We start from the raw sequence: 27,188 nt of genomic DNA on the forward strand, positions 1-27,188 counted from the left end.
TTCGATTTCTTACCCTTAAATCTGGAGCTGAAAATGAGAAACTCTAAATTAGATACGCAGTCGTGCTCGAGCCTGACCACATCTTTCACACCTTGCGCTCCCCGGGACCTGCAAGTGCTTAGACGTTGCTGTGGCCCCAGGAAGGCCTCTCCACGTCTGTCGGAAAGTGTATCAAAGCATGGCTTCCATGTTATGAACAGGTCCTATATGACACTACATTTTGTACATCGTCTTTCCGTAATCAAATTGGTAAATTATGAATTTTAACCATTTTTAAAAAAAGCTTCCAGAATAGGCAGATTAAACATTTAAGTCGATGCTATTTAAATTTATCTTAAAACAGCATAAAGCAAAAATGTTTGTTACAATATTCTTTTTGCCTTCAGTTACAGTGCCTCAAAAATATGATGAAGCTTTCATCATTATTTCTCCATTGATTAATTCGATATATTTAACCATCAGAACAGACAATAAAACGGAAATAATTTGAGTTAATTGTTTGATTTCTAATGTGAGTTTTCTGTCGTTTATTGTTTGTTTGTTAGAACTCGCATTCCCATAAGACATAGTGGAATTTGGTCTCACGTGATCACGAATGAGCAAATCCTAAGCGTGGCTCGGTGACGTATCCGGGGTCGTCCGCTACCCAGGCGCAGAAATGTCCTTAGATATGAAGGCGTCGAAGGAAGGTAGCTACTAAGCTCTTCCTCTTCTCTGAACACGTCAAATTGTTACGTACTTCTTCTTGAACGCAGATTGTACTTATGTTCGATAGCAGTAACTAACAGACAGGCATGCTTTTTATTGTTTTTATGGCGCTAGCGCTCCACATCGAAGATATCTCACCGCACATTGCTAAGTGAGACGGCGTCACCATTAGCATTAAGCGCTCATAATTTCCCGTTTTAAAAATGTTTGTGTGGCGCCTTTTGCGGGGAGGACAGCCGCTCTCACTTTGCGACACTTGTTTACAAGGTCGCGTAAGATTGTCATTTATCGTCCCAAATGACCTCCCGTGTCCCGGTGCCGTTAGAATCACGCGGTCAGCTCGAGATGAACGTGGTTCGTTTGTGAACCGTGATGAGGATAAGAGCCTGGTTTCATAACCTTCGTAAGGACGCAGGTTCGAGTCCTGGCAGGTCCTTATCTGCTGTACGCTGGAGTTAGGTGTTGCCCTTTAAGTTTAATACTTGTAACTGACACCCCGATGCCTAAACCAGCAGCATTTAAAGCAGATTTTGAATGTTGTGATGATTATTTATTAGAAATGAATGTCAGTGTTAAACCCGTCGATAGTCGGGAATACATATTCGTGTTTCATTTTGGAGAAAATGTGTCTCAGAAAAGGTTTTTGACTTCCGGACTTAGATCGTGCCATTGAACGACGTTTGCTACCTGTAATCCACCGCGTGAGTTAAGTTAGTGTAGATATTTAATTTCTTCTATCTGATCGAACAACATTTTGTGTAACAGCGGTTTGAAAAACTGGTTGATACTGCTTTGTAGTTGTTGGCATTTATTGTATTGAGTAAAGTCTTAATGGTAGAACTTCATCATGGTGATGAACATGGTTAGAAAAACCCACATGGTTTAATGAACAGCATCTTCCTTTAAAGTAGCCTCAATCTAAAGAAATCTTGGAGAACTTTACTTTAAGTACTTTAAGGCCCCCCTGAGCAGTATTTAGAAGTTAGCCTTTTCTGAGACTTAGTGTTCTTCTCACAGACGAGGTGGTAGATGGACATCTTACTAACTGAAATCTTGCCCAAACCGTTAAGTGTTTGACTGTCATCTTGGATCATGCCGGCAGGTTGCCAGCCTTTACTGCAGTAAAGCAGCCTGTAGCAGGCTGTTTGGCATCCCAGTCTGATTTGTACACATTCCTTAAGTCTTCGGTCTGAGTGCAGCTAGCATTTTTTGCGGCGTTCCTTAGGAAGCAGAGGATGTTCTGATCTGATCCTCCAGGTGGCCAAGCACCTTTAATGGCTCAGACGGGTCTCAGGCTCTGCATATTGCTCCAGGGGCCGGCTGCCTTTTGCAAACCGAGGAGTGGTGTCTGGGGACGGGAGTTTCTGTGAGACAGGAGGCTTGTTTGTGGCCCGTTATTGATGCTTGGATGGAAAAGTGCCCACTGGGGCTTTTAGGAGAGAAGCCCTGTCCCACAGATTAAAAGGGGAATTGGAGTGCACATCAGTCCACGGTTTAGACATGCTGTCAGCCTTTGCTGCCTTTAGGGGGTTTAAGGTAGTGCCGAGGGAGAAGTATGAGGTGAGGTTCTCGTACCATATGGACTTTGCTTTGGTATTACGTTATTCCTGTCCATCTCCCCCAATTTGATAGTGTTTTTTTTTTTTTTTTTTTGAACTTGTCTGGAATGCGGTGACCCCTGATGGACATTTCCTTCTGGTCTTTTAATGCATTCGTTTCTTCTAGGGGAGCCAGCACTGCGTCACGTGGAACTGGATGTCCTCATTCCGAAGCTAATGAGAGAGAAGGCCAGGGAGCGCTGTGCAGATAAGGTGGAAGGTATGTGCACACACACGGACGCACACACACGGACACACACACGCAGAGCACCTGCCAGGTGTGACCTTTTTAACCTGTGTCTGGTCATGTGGCTGCAAATAAAGCCATTGGAGTAACAGCATCCCAGATAACATTTAATCTCTTACTTGCAGTGAGTCAGGTTTTCTGAATGTATTTGGAAAAAATTACATCAGGATTGATGATTGATATGCAAGAGTAGACCTGACCAGTGTACACTGAGTCCAGGATGACTTACTAGTGCAGTTGTTATTTGCAGTATTTCCCTCTTTTTTTAGTCTTTCTTCATCTTGCTTAAGGCTCCGGAGATGGCAAATATAGCCTGAGTTTGCAGGCTGTGAACATTTTACTTCCCATAAATTCAGCTGCGAGTTGCACAAGTTGTGCATAGTTCAGAGTCTGCTGTATGGTGTATTGGTGGCAAGTTTTGTACCAAATGGGCGTGACTCCTGAGTTAAATGGTTGGGACAGTAAAAAAAGAAAGTGTTCGAAGTGATAAAACATCTGAGTGAATTTGGCTTGCTTACGTTTTCTGATTTAACTACTTTCCTCGAGCTGAGATAATATTTTTGATATTAAAAGTTGTTAAATATCCTAGCATTTGATTGACCATGGATATTATGTACTGTGTCATTAAATTACGCAACATGTTGTCAGAAACAAAATTGTAAAATACGGAAGTTAATTTGCTGCCTTTAATTCTGGTAAAACCCAGGGCTGTACATCCTAACTTTCCGCTCACCGAAATCTGCAACAAGAAACACAATTTGACATGTTTGTGTAACACAATGCATAACTGCTTAATTAATAAAACTAAAAAAATTAAATGCATAAATAAGCAAATGAATAAATGGCGGAGATGAAATGTTTAGAAATTGCAGGAAAGGTCACCCGCTAGACCTACATTTCAAATTCTCACTCTGAGGAGAGTCGTACCGCAATACAGCACCCCCATTGCATGCTGGGAGGGTTCACAGAAATAATTGTCATTAACACCTCAATCAGTGTGAGCCTCTGCCACTTTTTAATTAAACCAAACTAATGCAACGCAGGAAATAAATATTCAGCTACTGTTTCATTCCTCATTAGAATTTAAACCCAAAGCACCAGTTCTGAATATCGCCAGTCTTTTACATCGGCGTGCAAAAACTCATAGCCCGTTATCGTGCACACTCTGTAGAGCAAACCAGGGAATGCTGCAGCACAAGTATTTGCCGATTAGCCTGTACACAACGGAAAAAGGCAGCTTTTAAAATTCGTTTTTATTTTTACTTTTGAGAAATGTGGTTTCACAACTGTGTTCACGCCTTGGATGGTGCAGCCGATCTACTTGTGATAACCACCCATTCTTTCATTGAGTTGAAACAAGACTTAATTCCTCTTAGCTGCTAAAAAGTTGAGCACTGGCTCTTTGTGTTAGCAGGGTTAGCTTCTGTTTAAACATAACATCTCACTATCTGCATTGATTATCATATTAATTATTTAATGCCAGTTTGTGCAAGTTTTTATTGATTTATTGCCTCTTTTAATGATACACTATTTTGGAGTCATCAATTATATTTTGAGATGTTCCAAATATTGAATTAAATAGCCGATCACCAAACATTTTTTTCTAAATGATCACAATGTGACATATAAACATAATTTCATTTCAATATCGTTTTCCCACATTTTTGCTTTTTGATTGCTGACGTGACCACAACGTATTGCATGCCCAGGCATGCAAATGGCTGGACATGTCAACCAAGCAAACGAGAGGTGTCCAGGCCCGATGGCAGGAGCGAATCAGGGGAAGGTGCGCTGCGTTAAATCGCCATCGCTGAGGGTGACACGTGCGGCGGTGCCCATCGCTGGTCGTCGCAAAGTCACATGGCCGTACCTCGGCACCAAGCGACTAAACTGCCTCGACCCGGGTCGCTGCCGTTGGTCTAATTTGTTAGCGTTAATTAGCTGGTTTCATGCGATCACACTTCGGGCTCTCGAGCAGGAGTATGTGCTTCGCTGAAGGGAGCGTACATGCTCCCAGCCTGGGGGCCCAGAAAAAACACGCCGGTCTGCAAGCTTCGCCTTGCAGTCCGATTCTCCAGGCGACTGCACCTTATGTTTGAATTTGTTTGTTTTTCTTTATTATTATTTTTTCTCCGACTGTGTTCTTTTATAATTAGCTGTAATATATACACCAAGTTGGGGACAATACTGATAAAGAAGGGCACACACACACACACACACACACACACGCGTATCCTGGCAGTAGACTGGAGTGTTTTCTCTGGGGTGTTGAGATCAGGGAACTTGATAATTCAAACTCACCAGCAAAATGTCAATAACTCATTCCATCTTATTTTGCCTTCACACGTCGGATTTTACATGTGGAGGAAGAAGTCAACCCATGTGTGTTTTGTGCATGTTCATGGGTGTGCGCTTGTGCTCCACAGTCTGTTTTCATCATCAATGATCAATCTTTCATAAAAAAAAAACAACTTTTACTTTAGCTAGAACCTCAATAAGAAAAATAATGACTTTCTATAGTTCTCTTCTTGCCCTGTTAATCTAGATGAAATTGCACCACGCAACGGCATGATAGTGGATTAAACAAGGAAAAGAATTTGCCTTGTGTTTAGGGGTACTTGTGCGGTAAACATATTTAAAAAGCAGACAGACTTTTCATATGATTGCTGTCTGACTAACAGATCGATAGATCGACAGAAGTTTATCGAAGGAAGCACAGGGCTTTAATGTAATGTTTTAGTAGCTACAGAAATATATTCACACCATCGGTTTATATCTGATATTGTGACTCAATAATGTGCATATAATATCATGGTTTGCTATACTTAATGCATCAGACAATGCATATTAGTTGCATAAGGGAATTTATTGTATAGGTTTATTACTCCATATGCTAGTGTCTGTAGTTGCATTCACATATGTATGTATCTCAGTGGTATTACATTACTCAAGCTAATGGTGTCTTTCAAGTTAATAGGTAAATGACACAAAAATATAGTCTCCTTCTCATTTTGACATGCGCATAGATGTATAACTAATATGTTTTGGCCTGCTGAATGTCTGGTGTTTCGACATTACTGTTTTGAGTCAGGGTCGGCTTTTGTGTATGGCCCGCGCTGTGCGGGACCATGTCAAACGGCATGGAAACCCCCTCTCCTTTACACCCTCCCACACCGAGACGCTCCTTTGGTTTGTTTGTGTTTTTTTTTTTTGTTTTTTTTTTTCTTTGTGTGTTACTCTCACTTCGTTTACTGTGAGTGTGACTGCGAGCATTTAGCCGCTACAAAGCACAGAACCTTGCCTCCAGCAAACAGCTTTCGTTCGTCTTTCGTTTGTCTTCCCCTTTTTTCGTCTCATGCCCTTTTCTTTCTCAGCTGGGTTTTCCAAAATTAAAACAAATTACTCCGGCTGATAACCCCTCCCCCCAACCCAAGAGAATCCCTTAACATTTTCTTTAGCGTTGAGTTATATTAGCATTGGCGGTTGCTGTGCCCTATGTGGCCTTTGTCTGAAAGGTTTGAGTGTGGATAACCTTAAATAACCTCATAAATGCTCTTACTTCTCTGATGTCCAGTTGGACACAATGGGTTTTATGGGTACCGGGGTTACATGCTGTATGGCTGCACCATAAAGAAACAAGCATGGCTTGTATTAGTGCTCAACCAGATGAAGGCATACATTAGCCTATATGGGAAAATTAATATCTGTGTCTGAAATAGCAATTTAGAGCTCTGTTATTAAGTAAACAAGCAGCTATGGGCTTTGACTTATAGTGACACTTGACTTAAATTTTGGTCATTTATGCTTTAACAACCTAGTTTCCAATAAAGATTTTCAGCTTTTTTTTTTTTTTTCTGATAACCACCACGTAAATTAGTGTATTTTTTTTTTTTGGAATTATGACTGTTGTCATGTAAATGTGATATTAATATGATAGCCAGGATAGGATTATGTTTACTGTCAGCTGTAACCTGCATTCCCTGCAGTTAATGTGAGTCCAGATGAGGACCCCGAGAAATCTGTGAAATAATCACATGACGGTGAAAAAGCGTTAACGGGCTTCAGAGTGCGCGTCTGGACCTGCACATTCTGGACGGCTGTCTGCGATTAACAAGGCACCCCGCCCCCCGACCCCGTCCTCTTTTGGTCCTGGCCTGTGGAAGCTGTCTGAGCACCAGAAAGCCAGTCCCACCGTCCAACATCGCCGAGCAGCTCAGAGATGCGCTGCCCTCTCACCGTGAGCTTCCACACTGAACAGTACTTCCTGCAGTGTTACTCGGCCAGAAGTCGCAGCCTGGCACCGCCCTCCCCCCATGGCACAGTCTGCTGTGCTGTTGACCTCTGACACTGCGATGATGTGCGATGTCCACAGGCTGTGCTGTTGTTTTTACAAAATCTCCAGCCATGTCTTACATGGGGTTAAATAACTTTTCAGCCTATTGAAAGACAGGCAGCCTGAACACTAACCGCTTGTTTGTTGGTATAATCATTGTTGTTTTTTTGCAGCATAATTTTACTGACTTTCATAAGCTTTCATTAGTGGATCCTAATGTGTAACTACTACTTGTCTGGTTTTGTTCATCCACCAGGATCACCACAACAATGCACTGGATCAGTGGTGTGCGTCTAATATGTGTTTCAGTCTTTATTATAATTAATCAAAAAGTATGTTGTAATTGAAACAGTAACCCATTGTATAGGCCATGATTTGACCTGTGAGAATATTATTCAGGTTTTAAATTGTAAGAGTTTTATTTTGAACCTGTGCATATGTGGTAGGCGTAAGGCAGGTCCAGGAAACCTCAGAGGGTGGACATATGAACATTTATGTTTGTATATTTATTGCCTCATTCTTCCATTCCTTTATAGACCGCAAAATAGAATTCCTCAGTAGTTCAAAATCATCGTCAAATGATGTATGTTTTTGTTCTGACTGCTCTAGATAGGTGAAATACTGCACTGAATAGTGAAGACTCAGTGTGACGATGAGTCTCGATTGCATCAGTCAGCCCCGTGAGTCATCGTAGTGCTGTGAGAAGCGCATGCATTTTCATTTCGGCAAAATTCTGGGTTGCATGCATGCGTATGTCCCTCCATTTGGCACCATGTTAACTGCAAATAAAATGCTACCGACAGGAGGTTGGAAACGACAAAAGACGTCAGGAAGCCAAAATTCTGCAACTCGGCTGCTCATTTCCTTACCTACCTGGGTTAACACGCGCACAAGTGGTTATTTCTGTCCTTTTATTGCCGATAAATAATACTCGCTGATTACTTTCAGATAGCATGCGGGTGCGTAAAAGCGGGTAACGGGTACTGTGATGTGTCATGTGAAATCCTGCTTCTGGCTGCTGTTGTCACAGTGGGGTGTTGTGTTAACTTGAGGGTCATGTCTTGGTCACACCTCTCGGTATCATCACACATGTTTGTGAGCACTGATTTCAGGCGCTCACGCCAGCCTCCCCGACAGCCGCCTTGGTTCTCCATCGCAGGACAGGAGATGGCATGTGACTTGAGCTAGCAGACCCCTGAGCCGAAATACAGGTTTCGAGAAGTGGCGTCACTGGAACATAGTCAGCTGACAGGATGTTGACATGTTGGGAAAGGCTGGATAATATCCAATGGATATACATTAGGTGTCATTTTTCTTGAGTTGTTGGAACCGGTGCCTTAAGTTGTTTCCAGGAAGTAGTAATAGGAGAGACACCATGGTTCCTCCAGGGTCATTGATCTCTTTGTCAGGTTATACTATGCCACACAGTTAAATGTGGGTAAGGGCCTTGTAAGGGATTTGAACCAACATCCTCCTGATCACATGCACAGCATCCTTATCCACCCATTAGTAACTGAGCCACCCCACCACATCTGCCTTGATTGTTTTGTTTTATAATGCATATTGCAGTTTTATTCAGGCAATACATAAAAGTCTGTCCCTCCCTTGGTGGGCAAGTCCAGAACTTCGCACTTCCCAGATTGGTGGAGTTATTTCAAAATGGGGCTTGAGACTGTAATGTAGGCTGGGTTGGTCTTCGGTAGCCGGTATCGAGGACGTAGAAGGATCTGAAAGAAGACAAACGTCGTTCTTTCTCATTTTCTCATGTCGGTTTCCAACCAGGCCTCGGATGCTTAACGGGTCACGTGCCGGAAGTCTGTCCCGGTGTGCTTGGCCGTTTGTCTGTCGGTAGGAGCACCAAGTTCAAGAGGAGCAAAGGCAGCGGTGACATCCTGAGCAGGAGGTGCTGCTAAGCTTAAGAAAACCCTGGAGGAAACTAAATATTACAACCATGGGTGCTGGTAGCCATTTTGGGCCCCATGAAAGCATTTCTTATAGGCCCCCCAACTCAGACCAATGCAGTTATGTTTAAAAAATTTTAGGGCCCCTATCACTCATAAGCCCTTGGAATGGTCCTGTCTCCCCCCACAGTGCAACTGATTGTGACCACAACTCACAGCCACCAGTAAAATAGCACTTCCCACACGGAAGAGGCACCTAGTGACAAGGACAAGAATACGGACAAAGGCAACAGGAAAGATGTGAACAAAACGGCTATAACCTCTTGAAGGTGAACTATGTGTCTTCAGTGGGTGGCAGTTGGTCATTTACATACCGGAGCGGAGTGGGCCATCCACGGGCGGAGGCGGCGGGGCAGATGGACACGTCTTGCGCTGACCGAGCCTCCGTGCGGCACGCTGGGCCCAGAAAGGGGGCGTCCCACTGAGACCCTGGCGCCGACTCGCGGGCTTGGCCCCCGCCCATCCGCGAGCTGACCGGGCCTCGGGACGGGCTGCTCCCCCGAGGTCCGGGAGCAGCAGACTCCAAGCTGGTCCGCAGGCAACGCATGCCAACATGGATGCCAAGGAGGGAGGTGGGCACCAGAGCATCGCCCATACTCGCATGCCATTTTATTCCGAGCTTGTCTTTTGTCGTTCACCACGTGTGTACTGTGCTGCATCCATGCATGTTCACTTCTGTTCTTTGAGTTATTATTAGAGCTGCCCCCGTACTTATAAAAAGAGATTTAAAATGTACAAGTCTGTATAAATGCAGCCAATGCGCAACTGAGGGCTTCCATAATTTATAGGAACAGCATAGGTTGTTTATTTGGGTTAACTATCTAATAACCAGTTAGGCTGGGTTATGAACCCCGACCATGCATCGCCCTAAGATACTGCCGCTTGTCCCTGGGAGGTGCCCGGGACCGAGTGAGGGGGTCGTCCCTCCGCGTGCAGCAGACCCCAGGTTTGGACCGGCATGGCTGAAGCGGGCGAGCCGCGCTTGTAGCCCCGGAACAATGAACTCATCTGTTCCTCACACTCCTAACGTGCCCCAGCAGAGCTCCCGCTGTGTGCCTCATTAAAAAGAGCCCGGCTGGGGGGTGCCTCACGCGTTCTCGTCGCGCCGCTTTGGAGATGGCCCTCTCTGCCACATGTCCCCACGCGGGCGCAGGTGGGGCGGAGTGAGAGGGCGCACTCAGCAGGACCTGCTGCAGCCAGAGCCAGAAAACCCGCAGCAGCCAGGACGAGTGTGAGGGGGAGCCATGGAGGGCAGTCTTTACGTGTGTGGTTGTGTTTTTTTTTTTTTTTTTTTGCCCCCACGCTCAGCAGAGGGTTCTGCACCTGAACACAGGAGAACTTTCCACACCTTTGTTTCGGAGTCATTTTGGTCATTTTCATCTGAACAGCTTGAGGAATGTATTTGTGATGTTTTTTTAATCATAGGTCTAATAGATCAGTCATTCTCAGGTTTATTTTTGGGTGGACCAGTTAGGTCTTCGTTTAGAAATGGCTGCTCTAGATGAGCCTAGTGTAACGTAAGGTAGAAATTAGTTAACTCTTAATTCCTCAAGTGTAGTGAAAACATACCAGTGAAATATGCCCTTTGAGTACGAGAAACAGTGTGTTTGGTATTGGCCGCGTTTAGGGCCCTCGTTATGGGGCATTGTGTCCGTGGAGCTCACTCGTTGGCTCCTTCTTTTGCGGATACCTGGCACGTCGCTCTGGGGGCTGTGGGACGGCACGTCTCGCTTGATCAGGTTGATTGGAGATGCATGCAGGCTTAGGATCAGTCGCATGGATGGGATCTGTCTCCTGCCAAAGCCACGGCTCTCGCTCTGATAACTCCACAGTAATCCGACAGGCCAAGCCGCTCCACCACGTAGCGGAGATACAGAGATTTCACCTTTTATTCATTTGAAAGGGAGATGAGGACCATTCCCTTATATGCCGTCGGATTGAATATTCCACACATTCCTCATCAGGCAGTGGTGTCTAAGGGGTTTGTTTCCCCACAAACTGGATTTGCCTCCTATTTCGAAGGACAGTGTCACTTACTGAACGCAGTTATGCCTGACTCTCTATCTCCTATCTGTGTATTTCTGTGTCCTGTCTGTCTGTCTACCTTTCTAACTAAATTATGATATGAATGCAATCACAACAAGCTAAACCCTGTGCCATCTTTCAGCATTAGTTGTCGTAGTTGTTCTTGTTGTTTTCCAGGCCAGTGAGAGCTGTAGAGGTCGTCACTATGGATGTGTAGCCTGTTAACCCCTTGATGAACACCCTCTGAATTGTAGAGTGCCCTCTCTGTGGCTCTGTATTTCCGCAGTGCATTTCTGCTGGAGGGTTTCATCCAGCTTCGTCAGCGGCACCGTGGTTTCTGGCGCAAGTTCAGCTCCTCGCTGTCACCCCCCCCCCCCCCCCAGTTACCTTTCTCTGTGAGCAATGAAGGCATTTTTTTTTGCACCAGCACTCCTCCCAGAACCTATAGGCTCAGTGTTTTTAAATATATTATTAATAAATGTATCTAATGTATCACTTTTGGTAAAATGTGGATTTTATGTATTATTAACTATGCTTAGTCATACTGACTTTCCTAATTAAAATCTATTTTTGTGACAGATAACATCCGAGTGCATCGGAGGCCTATCTGCTTGTACTATATCTTTTTGGCGCGGCCTAACAGCTTTGGTGTGAAATAGGAACTAAAGAAACAAATGAAGCCTGTGTGGTTTTATGGACCTGTGACCAGCTGCCTGCACCTCCCCACCACATTTACACATTAGACTGGACGTTTTGGTTGCAGGAGAAGCTCCCCCTTCAGCATGGAGGCTCTGCTCAAGGCTCCCTTTTCTCTTTTCGGGAGGGTGAGAGCTGTCGGTTCGGCACGATCCTTCTCTTAGCGTTCCCCGCGCGCTGCCGGACTTTGGGCTGTCTCAGGTGCCCAGCACTAAGGGGAAGGACAGCGAGACCGACCCGTAAATGGAAGTCATAAACCGACATGTGGCGTTTTTTTGTGAATTGTACTGAAATCTTTCACCGGCTGATTTCCATTCGTTAATGAGCACATGGGTTTATCTTTCTCTTTTTTCTCCCTTTCCCCTTTTCTCCCGGCCTGCTTTATGCCGACCCACGTCTGATGGACGAAGGTGTGTCATTAATGGGGAGATGCACGCCGCAGTAATTAAAGCAGCGGGGGGCTTTGCATGTACCCTGGCCGGCCACCCTTTTCAGTTCCTGCTCCTCTGTCCTTATTCATCGGCCATGTGGGCCTGTAGCCGGAGGCAGTTTTGTCACATTCTAACGATGCTTTTCAGTGCAGGGCTCGGCTCCCAACAGCCTGGGACCTTTTGAGCCAATCAGTGTTGGCTTTTGTCATATGACGCCCCTCCCCCCTCAGCCACCAGCACCATTGCCACCACCACCTCCCTGTTCTGGACCAGGGCAACTGGCATCCCAAACCCCCTGTGGGGCTTATCTCCTATTCTGTTCTTGTGATCTGTGATTACAAGATGTCGTCCCTGTGTTGCCTTGTTGTATTATGGCTTTGTTCAGACCGTGTAGAACGGTGTGGTATAATGTGGTTTGCCATATTTTATGAGCACCCAGTTTGAACATTTGTAAAATGCAGGTATCAGAGAACCGGTGGGCAGGCACTGAAATCTCTGGTGCCAGACAATGTGGACAGTAGCAGACTGGGTGCATGTTTGACCTTTGACCCCTCATCCTTTCTCTCCCTTCTATTTCAGCCTTTAGCCACTGCTGTAAGGAGAGTGGTTTCCTGATGGTGGTTAAGTGTCAGGAGCAGAACGCAGCGCTCAAGGAGTGCCTGTCTACGCAGTGAGTCGACCGTCAGCTGGGGGGGGGGGACGCTGTGCTGAAATGCTGTGCATGCCGTGCTAAGTTTGGGCCTCGAGTTATGGGATTACAGCCATCAGTGAGCAAAGGCTCCCCAGGGCGTGGGATCAGATCTCTGGGCTATCATTGACACATGTGGCATGGTGATCTTTCTAATGGCACTTTTCCACTGCCACGAAGAACCAAGCTGAACCGTGAACTGACGGTTTTCCATTTTAAATTATGCGAGCTGTACCCAAGCCATACCCACACTGACACGGCTCTGCTTACTAGCAGGGCTGAAAGCGTGACCAAACCGAGCTGGTTTTGTTACCACAATCTGATTGGTTTTCGGTATGCATGCATTATCTGGAGGAAAAGGGTCATATTATATATGTTAATAGTAGTATCGCACATCGTAATGCATTTATGTGTTGCTGGTAACTCAGAACTTGAAAGTTTCCAAGCATTTCATGGTAACATAACACGACAATTCTCACAGATGTACTAGCGGATCTTTGCACTTAGTGCATCATGGTGTACACTGTGTGAACAGAAAATAAGCGTCCCTTCAGTTTTATGTCACTGTCAATCTCCAAACCTGGCAATGCCTTTGCCAAGCTTGATCGTACTGCAGTGGAAAACCAAAGTGAACCAGAACCGTGTTGTAACTAGTTTCTCTTCGCAGTACAGCTTGGGTTCGGCTTGGTTCCTGTAAGTCAGTGGAAAAGCGCCGTAAGTTCTTTTTATCTGGGTAGTCGGCCTGTAGGTTCAGTAGTAGGTTATCGTATGTTAAAGCCCTGAACTTCATGTTTTGTCTAGAAATATCACTGCAGTTTCAGCTCATGGAGTTATCGTTCTGTCCCGGCAGCTACAAGGATCCAGGATTTCAAGAAGAGTGCAAACAGCAATATGTAAAAGAGAAGGAGGAGTTTCAGAAGACTGGCATCCCAGCAAAGAACAGGAAACAGAAACTGCCCACCAGCATGTAGTGCCAGGAGGCGGGGTCACCCACGGGAACGCCACCCCTCCCAGTCCAGCTCAGAGATGGAGATGGTCGCCTGTACCTGCTGACGCTTTGGAGTGAGGACACTGTACTGCACTGGAAAAGCTTCTCTTTTGGCTCAGCAGGCCTCTCTCAGCTCACTGCCTGCTTGTACATGTCTTCATGAAAGGAGAATATTATTGTCACTCGATTATTATATCTAAAATAAAAAGAAAATAGTTAAATAAAAATAGTATATTTCTTCTGGCATTGCTGGGCTACACAATCCTTGTCATCTCTGAATGACCATGATCAGTCCATTTCATTTCAGGACCAGGTTTAGTTATTGTATTGAGTTTAATTGTAAAACACAGAGACTTTCATTAAAGGCAATGTTTATTTTAGTAAAACTAGGTACCAGCAGGTAAGAGCTGAAAATTGGCCCAGGTTAGATTTAATACTAATATTAACAGCTTTTTCGATTGGGCTGTAGCGTCGCCCCCAACCTAATCAGTGAGGACCTTTGCTTTATTCTCTCTGCAGGTTTTTGCTGGGGATTCCCGAAAATCTGTTTTTCAAGCTTCAGTTTGGTGCCCAGTTCATAGAGTTTTTGTTAGGCTTCTGTGAGAAGAGACGGTGAAATTGGCCATTATTACGGCGAATCATTGCATTTCCATCAGTAATTTCAGAGAATGGCAAGGCATAGGTTAGCAAAAAGAGTAAGAAAAATCTTTTATTTTTGTGGAAAATAAAATGTCACATTTCTGTGCAAAGAAATGTGTTGCGCCTGTTTTTATACTGTCTTAACGTGCTTACCTGCCAGTACTTATTAGAACTAATAATGGGAAAGATTCCGATCAGAATGAGACTGTCTTTAAGCTGTCTCCGCGGGCCGCCTCTTCCTCTGTCTCATGAAGATTTGAAATATGGGGATTTGAAATATGCAAGGTTCAGTCACTGCCAGCACGGCGACAGTTTATGTCCAAGCCTCTCCAAACAGACCACGTCCCATATTGCTGATACGGTCTTAAAACAATTAATTAAAGATTCTTTGCCAGCACTGTACCCACAGAATGCCTTCTCCTTACGGCTCAGCCGAAGACTAGATTCTCAGGCACCAGCCCCCTAAAGGCATAATGAGAAGTAATGCTTGGTAGAAATCACATTTGACACATTTTTTAAGACTTTGCACCTTATAAAAAGTAACCTCTGTGCTCAGTTTCATATTCATACTTTAGAACATGAAAAGGCAGAGCTGTCAGGCTGATTTATAATTAGACCAGTAATCGTACCAGTGCTTGCCCTATGTTCCCGAAACATTACAAGATGATCTTTTGACGTTTTCCTTCAAATGGCATAAAATGATTTTACTCCTCATATTTGGGGAGATTTTGGAAAAATGTGAAAGACACCCGGGCCCAAGAGTTTCAGACGGATATTACTCCCAAGTTGTGTCATCTAGGGCAAATCCCAAAGGCATCCGGAGCAGACCACTGTGCCCATTGGATGCTTGGTCCTAAAACAGAGACTCTCACTGGCAAATTCTTAAATGCCGAAGCTTAAATGCTTAAATTCTTAAATGCCGAAGCTTAAACGCTTGTGGGCACTGACTGCAAGAATGTGCTCATTTAATCATCAAATCCAGTCTATGAGTACAGCACACGCACAGCTGAGTGTTTTACTGCACAAATACAAGCTGTACTCTTATTCCACAATTAGGGGGATAGCAGTAATTTGGCTCCTGGGATTTGATCTTAGAATGTGTTGGTGCAAAAGTCCAGACCTTGTCCTCCATGTCTGTATCACAGCTCTGAAGCTTTCACACTGCGGGGCTTGCATCTGCTTCTGACGCTTAGGGGTGCCCGTCCCAGCAACAGTCTGTGTGTGTGTTGACATGGAGATTGTGACCTGGTGGCAATCTAGTTATGAGTTTGGCGCATTTCCCATTTCACTGTCACTGTGTATAATTCATATCTCTCACGTCTCATATTTTACCAGGAAAAAGTCATTCTAAAAGACCGTTTTGTTCTTTAGGGAGCCATAAACCAACCAGGAACGTGCATGTCTTTCACCTTTCTGTTGCATTTCAGCAAGATCTCTATTTATTCAGTACATTTGAGAATGTGCAAATGTAGATTTTCACAGAGCCAGGCCGGTTATACTTGCTTGCTCTTTGCCACACGCAGCTGGAGAAGAGGGTGACTCAGCCTTTGTGATCATGCTACATTTTCTCAAAGTTTTTTTTTTTATCCACCTTTTTATCATTTAACAGGCTGTGACTTTGACAGCAGGCCTGTTGTAGCGAAGGCCTGCCTGCCGTAGTGCTGCTGGTGTGGCTGTTGGATGCAGTAAAAAGTCACCAATAGAACATTTCAGACTAACACCCCGCAGCTAAATATTCTGGAGCAGGCTTGTGTGTTAAGGCCCTGAGCTGAAATGGGCTCTTGGACTGTGCCTGGGCGTAGCAGTGAGAGATACTGGGTGCTGTGCCTGTGGGTGTGTGGAGCTTTAGGTCGACGGGATACCCATTGATCACCCCATGCGCGATAGATCCTGGAAGCTAGACTTACAGCAGACTGACCTGTGTCACCTCTCCTCACCTGCCTCCCCCACACCCCCAGTGAGCTTCCCTGGCTCTCTGTCACAGCAGCCGGTCTGTCACCAGCTCCAAGACAATACACTCTGCCTTTCGGAATATAGGCAGGTGTAAAGTCACTGACAAGCCGCTTTTAGATCAGAACAAGTAAATTATCAGATTCGGTTTTACCTTATTAATATAAAAAGTAGCCGTTCATCTTGCTGCCAGCTTGATGTAAACCCCGATTGTGCTTTTACTGGGATATTACAATTGACGTTATCAGTCTGTGTTAAGGTAGCGGTGATTTACATTATTTTCTGTCATAATATAATGTCATGTAATGTCAGGATAAGAAACTGAAAATGCAATTGCATTATACGGAAGTGTTTTTTAACAACGCATTTGGGAAGTCATCTGTTCCGCGCTACGTATTGAAGTATTCCACGTTTTGCAGCGGCATTTCAAATGAGATGTTAATTAGGTGGAAAGCTCCCGAAGGTTTTGGGAATTAATTGGCTTCTTCTGGAAGGAGGAGAGCCGAATCGCGTGTGAAACTGACACCTCGCTTCTTCCACTTAAACGCTGTCAGTCCTTAACTCAGGTATGTATCTGGGAGCGCTGTAAGACGAAGCTCACAGAAGGGGCGGTTTGATGCATGTCTGCACCTAAACCATTTACCGGTGTCTTCTGCGAACTACACTAAATCAGATCCCTTTCAGCGGTTTCGTTATTATAAGAATACAAACACCCCCTGACAAATAAACCTGATAAAACCTTGATTAGTCATGAAGACAAACTGATTCCACAATATGGCTCAGTAAAGTTCGTCATCCCTGGAAAAAAACAGCAGCAACCCCACAGTGGGATTTTAATATAAAAGCAGCCTGTTATATAAAGAAAGATTGAATAGAGCAGATGAATATAAATAATGACACACGCTGGAGCACCGGCGGCCTGACCATCTGGATTTCTTAGGTAGGAAAATACGCTCAGCATTCAGCGAAATGTGTACACTGCTGAGCCACACGATTTTACTTTTTTCTAATTTGCACCTCTGTTTTACCGGCTGCGTTAGGGGAATAAGTCTATGGTCCCTCTAGGATAAGCAGCGACGGCTCTTAACGGAGAGTTCATTATGTGGGACACTGTAATCATCTGTCTGTCACAAAGCTACATTTTGCACAATATTATACCCAGTAGAGTTCCCTTATCAATACCGCAGTGATTGCTTCATTATGTTCAACTGGTCTCCTACTGAAAATCAGACGAACGCACCTACTACACATTAAGAGAAAGTCGTTTTTAAATTAAAATGAATATATCCCGGCCTATATGATTTCTGCAGCTACCGCATTCTTGACGCGAGCGAAACTTTGGCAATCGATTTGCAATGAATTGTGAGATTTATTGGCCTAATAATATTCAATCCGTCAATTTAAATAAAGCCGTTTTGAAATGGGGGGCGTCGTAGATGACACAGAAACCTTCCAATGGGGGAGCAAAAAAAAATCCCTGATATGACAGTAAATTTAAAAAGAAAATAACAGTTTATGAAATTACAGAAAACGACGCGTCCCTTTATTTGAGGGCCTGGCGATAGAGACCGTGCCCCCGGCTGCGAGGGAAAGCGTACGTGCGGTTAGAAAAGGAGAGCGACTTCGGAGCGCGATGGTGTGAAGTAGCGGCGGCTGCTCGCCTGCGCACAAACCGTAGTATCAATAACACCTACAGGCGTGGAAGACAGGCTATGCTGTTGAAAAAACACAGCTTTTTTTTAAGAAAGGGGGGACTTCTGAAACATCTGGTTACTGATGTTTTTGAAGTGCTGAGACTGCTCAGGTGCTGCCTTTTTTTTTTTCCAGTCGCCCACATAGGTGGGTGGTGGTGGGGGACCCCCAGAGGTTGGCCGGCGTTCCTGCGAGCAGCGCCTCGGCTCCCCGGCACAGACCCCTCTACCTCTCCGCGATTCGGCCTCCCTTCAAAACATCAACAGTGGAGACACAGCAGTTTTTTCCCTTCCACACCCTCCATCGATACCCTGCCCACCTTCCAAATATTAGCAGCTATGAAAAAAAGTGTTTGGTTTTGGAATATAATTAGTGGAGCATAATTTCTCACTTATAATTAATGTCTGGTCAAATAATAACAAGCACGCGGTTCCGCGTATCCTCCTTTCCAGTTGCCTCTTCCCATCATTTGTAAATATTTACGATAGTTACCTTGCCCATTAAAGTACAATGTCACGAAGGTGTAGAGGAAACCATCCCTTTAACCCCACTTTGGCACAGTAGTTTTATTTTCTGTATTTTAAATAAAACACATCTTCCAACGATTACTTAAACTGAAGGAGGTATCTGACAACCCATGTTATTCAGGAGCCATATTGTCTCAGTCGTGACATGTAGATCTACTGATATATCAGGCTGTCAGATATTGCTTTTACGGCGTGTCGGAGGGATTTGATTGCCATGTAAATTTATTTTAATATCGTGCTAATTTAAGCGTGATTGTTAAACATTCAGCCATAACGATAGCATTGTTACTGCTATTACTAATGCTGATAGACTATATTAGTTAATAATAATAACATAGCGTACTGCAATCATAATAAGTCTCGTGCCTTTTAATTCAGTTAAAAGGGTTCCTGGGGGGAACAAAACAACTATTTTAATCACTATAACACAGCATTAATACAACAATTCAACTTTATCACATAGATTACTTTAACTATCAGTTTCACGGTGTTTGTGGAAGCGGGGAAATGGTAATTTCTTTCACCCGACACGTTATATTCCGTAAATGTTCTTTTGACACACAAGGGATAGAGTCAGAGATCTAATTAACACATCAGCAAATTCTGGACCGTTTTGCCATGTTGGATGACTAAGGCTGGAAGAAAAGAGGCAACAAAATCCACATGATCATTAAGCAGTTTGAGGACTCTGAAGGGTATTAAAAACTGCTGATCAAAGTCTAGAAAAGGTCTCACTGTTGTCCAGGCTTTCGTTATTTCGGTTATTTTCATCCGAGTTGATGTACATTTAAAACATTTACCAGTTGTGTTGCATGATTACATTAAAGTGTCATTTTAGCAGCTCTACGCTTCCAAACTGCATTTGAGTGCAGAACGCAAATTATAAAAACGAAAAAACATCTCTGCTAACGACTAACGCCCAAATTTGTGGACTGGTGAACGAATTCTGGTTCCTCCAAAGCATTCAGCCAGCAGTGCATTGGTTGTGGTTAAAACGGTACGGGTTTGATGTTTTAAAGTGTGTTTAATCTGTCTGTCAGTGGGCAGGGGGGAAATCTGAGTCACACCTGCCGCGTGTACTCATAAGGGGGGGCACCAGAAAAGCTGTAGATGCCATACACCTCACAGGTATGAGTCACCGCGGGTCCTACCCACTCGGACGCCTAACCCTACTCCCACACACACATACTGTACACGCACGGGGCTCACAGGACGGGCTTCCCTGTCATCACAGGTTGGTTTAGTAGGGATCCCTGTTCCATTTTGACACAAGAGGTCAAATGTTCAGGGGGTAGACTGGTGTACACAAAAGTTATTAAATGTTCAGTTTGGTGTATGGATGAACATTCAGCATAGAATGTCTAATAGATTCTACATGATTTCGACCTCTTAATTCAGTCAAGGTCATCACATTGAAACACCACTACCAGCATGCACTGGGAAACACATATGAAAAAGGGGGGTGGGCTTGGGGGTGGGATATAAAGTCACGTTCACTTGTTTGGTTTGTGGGGATGCGGAGGAGAGATCCTGTGAATGACTGATGGACACCAAACGTCAAGGGAGGGAATTCAGCATTTTATTTCGTTCGAATAGTTCAGGTTTGCGTGTGATTGAACCCCCCCCCCGCCCCCGCCGAATCTTTATACAGAAAATAAAATGTAAAAGTACTACAAAAAGCTTTGTAATACACAAGCAGTAATAAAAACCATGTATTTAGTGGGTAGGGAGTTCAATTGTGTGTTTGTACTGGCTGTCAAGCACAGTCTTGTATATATTGGTCGAGCTCGATTCCCATAAACAGCGTGATTTCTACGCAGGCTGCTTTCTATGCTTCCGGTGTCCGCAGGCTGGCGGTTCTCCCTAAATCTCAAGCATGCAGCGTCTCGTCGGGACACCCGCCTCACGGATCTGTTCTGAGAAAAGCCCCCATTGTCGGAACCGCTGCTGTGGTTTGTTGGGGCTGCCGGTGTCAGATGTGCCCCCCTCCAGTATGGCCCTCCCGACCATGCCGCTGCAGGCAGACAGGCAGGCAGGCTGCAGGGCTGCGGGTAGGCCCTGTAAAACGAGCAGCCAGACCGCACATCGACGCCCTCATGGTTGCCCACTCCTCACCTCTGCATATGAACGTCACACTTTAACTCTTAGCTGAGCTCGAAGCTGTAAACACTCCCATTTAAGGCAACTGGCGGCAAACGGCTTAACCGCCATAGCAGCAGATCCCCACCACCTAGCATGTCGCTCATCTCACGCCACACAGCAGCTCATCACACGTGACACACTCCGTGCCCCAGTACTGTACACATTTACACTCTCAAAAATAACATTCTCACATTTCGTATTGATGCCAACAAAAGGTCTCAATGCATTTGGTGAATGACAGTGGATGCCGTTTGACCTTAATTTTTCTTTTTTAGATTTCAGTCAGACGTTAGATATCCCATGATCCCTTTGGGCAGTGTGCTAAGCCGTGCAGTCTGTGCAGTTTAGACACAAAAGGTACCCCCGTCGCCCGCAATGCGCCGATCTGCTTTGGCCAGCCATTCAGCTACACTTCCCATCCACACTTTTCTGTGAACGCAATGCAGTAGACAGTTACTGGAAGCCAAGTTTTCATCAGCCAATCTGCAATGTCTCAGGGAAGGGACACCAAATTGTTGTACCCAACAAAAGATTTTCCCTTTTTCCATTTTTTTTATTTTCACAGTTTCTGTTGTCTGCTTTGGTTATTTTAAGTTTACATATCTGAAGAGAAAAATGCCTTTAAATATTGCCTTTGAATCTGTGTTGAGCCTGTGATCCCTCTAGTGGTGAGAGACGGAACGCCCCCAGGGCTGCTTATGAAGACGTTCCAGGAACCCGGTCTCTCATTTTCTCTCTCCTCCTCTCTTTTCCCTGCTCAGTTTTCTGAGTGGTAACACATTTTTGTCTATGAGTTTCATTTTATCAAAGGATAACATTCCTTTAAAGAAAGCATTTCTGGTGTGAAATTAAAAAGGATTTGTAGATTCCTGAACTAGAAGATTTGTTGTCAATCTCAAGACAGTGAAGTTCCTTTTCAGTTTTAATAAAACACGTTTCCCCAAAAACAGCTGTGTCAAAAGAAGTTTGTGTGAGTATGACATTTTCTAGACACACTCAAAAACAGAGCTGGATTAGAAAGTGAGTCCACATCACATTTCTGGCTGGCCAAATGGGTAACTTAACAAGAAATAATAAGAAAGTTTGTGAAACACTTTCTGGGAATTTAAACACAAAATAAAGTAAAAAAAAAAGAACAAAAAAAAAAACACGTGCAGAACTGCGACATTAATATATATGTGTCTCAGCCTCACACCATAGGGCTAAGCATATATCATATTAGAGCAGCACATTTCACTTGATGTCTATTTTCATTGGTCATCATTATCAATGACTGAAAATGTTGAATTCAGTAAGCAGACATATCTTTATTATATTCAAAGTATCAGCGAAATGAAGAAGGGCTGTGACAAGGGATGGGACATTTATTTCTGTGTCCTTCACTGCCCCCCAGTGGGCAACTGTGGCTGCACATTTGAGTAATCCAGCTGATTCCCTATAGGGCAGTGACTCTTAAACTAGGCCCCCAGCCCTCTCAGTAATTCCATATTTCTGCTCCACTTCACTATACTACACATGTAAATATCCAGCCTATAGATATGGCTTCCACAGAGCAAAAAGGTCAGCTGGCCTGGGGATGTGTTCTAACAGCTAGACAACTGGACAACACCATGCAAGCTATGCTTGGGGATTCAAATTTGACCCCCCCCTTAGTGTGTCTGATTCACATGTGGCCTTTGATTAATAATATAATCCCCCTTGGGGAGGGAGGGTTCCAGCGCAGTGTTCCCCTGCCTTGTGCCCAGTGGTATCTGGGATAGACTCATCACAAGATACAAGGTTGGGAAGTAGCTATAAATGGATGAGCAAAGAAGATAGTAAGTGACTTAATAATAACTAATACAATCATACGCTTAGATACTCTCTTTAATACTGCAACGACTTTAATACAAAGCCCAGCTGTGTGTTTGGAGAGAAAACCCAGACTCAGGGGACTTGCGAATGCCCCACCACGTAGCCAAAGAACCGGCCTGGGCAACATCTGCCCAAGGAGGCTGGCGCTGAATGACTCCCGCGTCCCTGTTGACTTCAACAACGGCTGAGCGGCTGGTGCGGATCCCGCTGAAGCCTGCTCTCTCAAAATAAAGCCGCTTCTTTGGCTCCAGCCGCCATCAACACAGACGTGGCCCCAAATGTCGGAACAGTTGGTCATTTGGGTAATTCGGTCCCCTTGGATCCGACTCAAACCTCCAGCCCGGTCCGAATTCAGTCATGGTAGAAGCACGATGTCTGAATGGACTGACAGAAGCTCCCGTTTGTCTCAAGACATGTTTTCCCTGATTGTAATGACTATGCTGCTGAAACAAACATACCACAACAGTCATTGTTTGGGGGCCAAATTAACTGATAATGTGCTGTGAGAGAATATATCTAAACAGGCACTGGTGTACGGGACGCAGTGTAAACAACAAACATTATGAGACGCTCCTAACAGAAGGTTACACTCGCTTCCTACACGTCCCATGGAGAGCGTGCCTACAACCTCTGCCTGCGCAGAAAAGAAATGTAAGACTAACGTCAACACAACGCATTGGTCGTGGTTTATTCTATGAAAACATAAAACCCTCTTATCTAGTAACCAGACCTCAAGGCAGTACGACACGGCGTATCGGCACGGTTCGTCCAAATCAACGTTCCTCGATAACTCTCACTGTAGCTCAGTTACGGACTCTGCGCTAGAGGTATGAATTTCCCGTTTAAATAGACTTCGCTAAGTTCTTTCTGTTTTAAACCAAGTGTCTGGCGTCACCAAGTGGCTACATGAAGCTATTACACAGCATATTGCTTCTTTATACGATTTTACCATCCCACTCACGGGTATTCATTATTCTTGTGAATTTTCATTAATACCCCATACTGAATGTTTTTGAACTGCCAGAAGAAACCCAAGTAAAAATGAATATGCAAACTTCATACAGCTTCATACACTATGGGGCGCCAAGTGTCAAATGTTCATTTTCGTGCACAAAATACATTCTATGCCATTAAAGGCATTATTTCATGAAATCAGGTAACGCCCTGTTGCATTTCGTCCACAGAAAGACAAACTCCAGTTACATTTTCTTCACGAGAGCATAAGGACTTAACCTCTTTTGTGCACAGAAGTCAAAGGGAATGTTACATTTTGTGCACAGAACTGATATCAGCACCTGGCATTTCGTGGACAGAAGGCTAAATGTATTTGTTTCATTCATAAAAATAAAGCAATTTCGTTCACTGAATGCATTTTGTCAGCTAAATAAATTTATGCTGTGTGCAAAACGCTTGTCGTGATTGAAAGAACGTCATTTTGTGGACGAAATGCATTTTGTGATTGAAACGTATTTTGTACACGAAAATGAGCGCTTGGCACTTGGCGCCCCAGAACATCAACAAGCCCATAAAAACCGGTAACCGCCGATAGTGAATGTGGTACTGTGCGAATTGAAATAAACTCCTCAAATCGTAATTCCAGATTCAGTTTTTCAGCAATGGCTGTCTCTGGTTCCGATAGTGTTGTTGCGAATGATTTTTGACGACCATGTGTAAACCAACGGTGATTAAAATGGCATATACAGTGGGGGTCACGTTTTCTAGTGGCTCTCTAGAAACACTCGTTCATGGTCGCATATAGGCTAATAGCTTACAGGTGTAGAGAAGCCCCTCTTACGCTGAGCGCTACTCTCAAGTCAATTTTTTCAGATAATACCGCAGTAAATTGCATCGTCATTCTCCGTATTACCGTCGCCGGTCAAACTTTATTTTAGGGGACACACACAATAGTAGTACATGCTTACGCGATGCATTAATTAACCAGTAAGTGTTAGTTAATAATTATACTAATCATATAATAATTAACAAACATTGTTCCCGTATGAAATACACGACTGTCATGAGTGATTAGATACACTTAAATACTGGCTAATTAATGCATTAAGTAAGCGTGTACTACTATATTATCGGTATCCCCTCGCCGCATGTCGGCTCTACAACAAATCAATGTTCTTTACAATTTTCAGTTTCAATCAAAGATAAAATCTCACGAAGCTCTAAAGATTGGCATGTTGATTTTCATTTGTTTATCTAAGACATCGTCCTTTAAAACTAAAAAGCTGTTTTGTGCTCAGTTTTCTCACCCTGAGTATAGTATTTATCCTAATACTTGCCTCCTTCTGTTTGTCATCGTCATTAAAATCATTAAGATTCCCCCAGATTTTTATTATCACTTGTTATTTTCAACCTAACAGGGAATCTTTCCCGAACGCAATTTGCATTCGAGCCGACAATGTATTTAAACAATTTTAATGCGTATCCCCATTACGTGCGTCCGTTTTCTTCAGTTTATCCAATTTCACATCCTTCTCTTATCATCCTGTCACTCCCCAAGGCAGCGGGGGTGGTAATGAAGCTTAGCGGCTGCGACGCGTGTTTATGCTGGGAGTCCTGCTCATCAAAAATGCGTGTTGGGTTTTTAAATACATCTGGACTGTGATGGTCTTAGCTACGGTCCGCTGGGCTTTTCACACGAGCTCAGCCAACATCTGCACTGGAAATGATGCATATACTGGAGCCCGTTACATTTACAGATGAGATCCCCGCTTACGGTGCGCATGGATAAACTATTAAACTCGGTGGCGTCTGACAGTTTCTTGTAACTTTATGATGTAAACGAGCCCTTGTATCGGAAGCGCCTGCGTAGATCCCAATGACATTTCTGCCCCACAGTCCTTGCATGTCAGACAGGTACTGCGTCAATGATCACTTTGAAGGCTTACGCTGCAAACCTAGCCCACTGAAGGCTGTATACCGACAGATAGCGTTTGCTGTTGAAAAAATAGGAGCCCGATCGCCGACGCAGGTCCCGCCTCGATCTTCTTTTTATTTGATAGGACGAGAATCCAGCCTTTGACGCACTGCTCCGCAGGGAGGCCCCGAAGCAAAGTGCATAAGGTAGGGGGCACCCACCGGGCAGTATGTCACACGCCGAGGACAATTTAGACACACAAATGAACACAGCTACATGCGTTTGGATTGTGGGTGCACACCGGAGGTAATGCAAACATTACACACCTGGCAGAAGTAGGTTTCGGACTTGTGACGCAGGACTACCTACTGAGCCACTATGCGGCCTAAAATACACGTCAGTTTCAGAGTTTGTGATTTCCCCTTTCTATTGCAAACTGGTTGTTCACGACACGTTTTGCCGTTTTTGACGTGACAATGCAGATGGACAGATGCCTTTTCACCTTAGTTTTCATTCAGATCATCTCAGATTCAGAAAAAGATTTCTCTGTGCCCCTTTGACTATGTGGTCTTCCCTCTCATTTGAAGGAATTTGGAGAACGATTAAACATGCCAGACTGTTTAAAACGATATTTTTGTTCTTCCTTGCGGAGGTCTGACACGACTTATGAGGCTTGTCTCAGGTTTGTATGCCGGGACGCATTTTCCGCTGCGGGAGGCATCACTACGGAATAACGAAAAGGTTGAATGCCTAATTAATCGGGTTGATGACAGGAAAATAACCTTTAAGCTGCTAACTTTGCTGAAGGCGAAATGTACTGAACAGGCGAACCTTTTTAGAAATACAGTGAAGTGAGCTGAGTCAGCCGTTTTCTTAATTCTGCATTCAGTTGCATGTGTAATATGTCACCCCCTCCCCACAGTGTGAACAGTGAACGAATATGCAGATTTTTGTTTTTTTTTTAAAACGAAACCATTCCCGGGAAATGTTTTTAAACGATCACCGTTTAAACTAGACTTCTAATGTTTTTTCTTCATGGACGAATACGCAGATTTAAAACCAAGATGGTGGTTGCATTTCTTTTTTCTAGAGAAAGAAATTGTATATTGCAGGAGTCACTGTTCAGAAAGAAAAAGTGTGATGTGACATATTAATGAAAATTGCCAAGAATATTTTTTCACTCACTCCTTTAAAGGACTGAGTGATCCAGGCATGATGTTGGTGATGCTTTAATTGTTCTCCCTCTCTACCATCAATCGTGACCATGTTTCATCTAACCACTTTTTCTCGTCAGGGTCCCAGGGTTGACTAAATTAAAACGTCAGTATTACCATAGCCTACCTGCTGTTGCTATGTAGGCTATAAACGTTTGGGAAATCATTTCAATATTCGAAGACAGAGAATATAAGTATTTATCTTGTGCATTTCACTTGATCAATTTTAATGCACAGGCTATTTAAAATATTATTACATCCCATACCATTTAGGCCTACTTATCCTAAGTTCGTGCACGCGTTTAATATTCACGTTATACATCATTATGTTTAAAAGGTGCATAGCTGCGTTGGTTGCCAGTCCTGGTGAGAACCTGGATGTGTATTTCTCTTCAGGCAAGCTGTTTATGGGCTTACTGTGTAATTTGTTTCCCTAAATACACATACAAAATATCGTGCCGATTTGACAGCAGGTAGGTGGACGACGTGTCCCAGCAGATCGCCTAGCTCGGATGCGACGGCCCGTCAGCTTCCACGCAGCTATTTCCACGAGGGCCGCCGAAGGGCCGGCGCGCGGCTTCGGCGCACGCACGCGCGCTCTCTCTCTCCACGGGTGAGCTGGAGCA

At 44.2% G+C, this 27,188-nt stretch overlaps 1 protein-coding gene across 4 annotated transcripts; it reads left to right on the forward strand.

The window, feature by feature from the left end:
• The first annotated feature begins 585 nt into the window (after window positions 1-585).
• On the forward strand, window positions 586-14,425 carry cmc1 (C-x(9)-C motif containing 1). 4 transcript variants are annotated; one of them, XR_002839275.2, is made up of 5 exons: window positions 928-1,123; window positions 2,434-2,526; window positions 12,579-12,669; window positions 13,538-13,749; window positions 14,195-14,425. XR_002839275.2 is itself a non-coding variant. In XM_023820188.2 (4 exons), the coding sequence occupies exons 1-4, from the start codon at window positions 659-661 to the stop codon at window positions 13,656-13,658; spliced, it is 336 nt and encodes a 111-aa protein (XP_023675956.1). In that variant the 5' UTR covers window positions 586-658; the 3' UTR covers window positions 13,659-13,921. The 4 variants fall into 4 exon arrangements, 3 of the variants coding, with proteins under 3 accessions (XP_023675956.1, XP_023675955.1, XP_072561716.1); XM_023820188.2 differs by lacking the exons at window positions 928-1,123; window positions 14,195-14,425 and adding an exon at window positions 586-689 and having other exon boundaries at window positions 13,538-13,921; XM_023820187.2 differs by lacking the exon at window positions 14,195-14,425 and having other exon boundaries at window positions 929-1,123; window positions 13,538-13,921.
• The last annotated feature ends 12,763 nt before the right edge of the window (window positions 14,426-27,188 follow it).

This window comes from Paramormyrops kingsleyae, chromosome 23 (assembly GCF_048594095.1).
Source record: "Paramormyrops kingsleyae isolate MSU_618 chromosome 23, PKINGS_0.4, whole genome shotgun sequence".
NCBI classification, from domain to species: domain Eukaryota; kingdom Metazoa; phylum Chordata; class Actinopteri; order Osteoglossiformes; family Mormyridae; genus Paramormyrops; species Paramormyrops kingsleyae.

Bases quoted from the DNA above. Each gene is read 5' to 3' on its own strand.
- cmc1 (XM_023820187.2), top strand. From the start codon at position 1,081: ATGAGGATAAGAGCCTGGTTTCATAACCTTCGTAAGGACGCAG. The intron at 1,124-2,433 runs GTTCGAGTCCTG...CGTTTCTTCTAG, and splicing joins TAACCTTCGTAAGGACGCAG to GGGAGCCAGCACTGCGTCAC. The intron at 12,670-13,537 runs GTGAGTCGACCG...CTGTCCCGGCAG, and splicing joins AAGGAGTGCCTGTCTACGCA to CTACAAGGATCCAGGATTTC.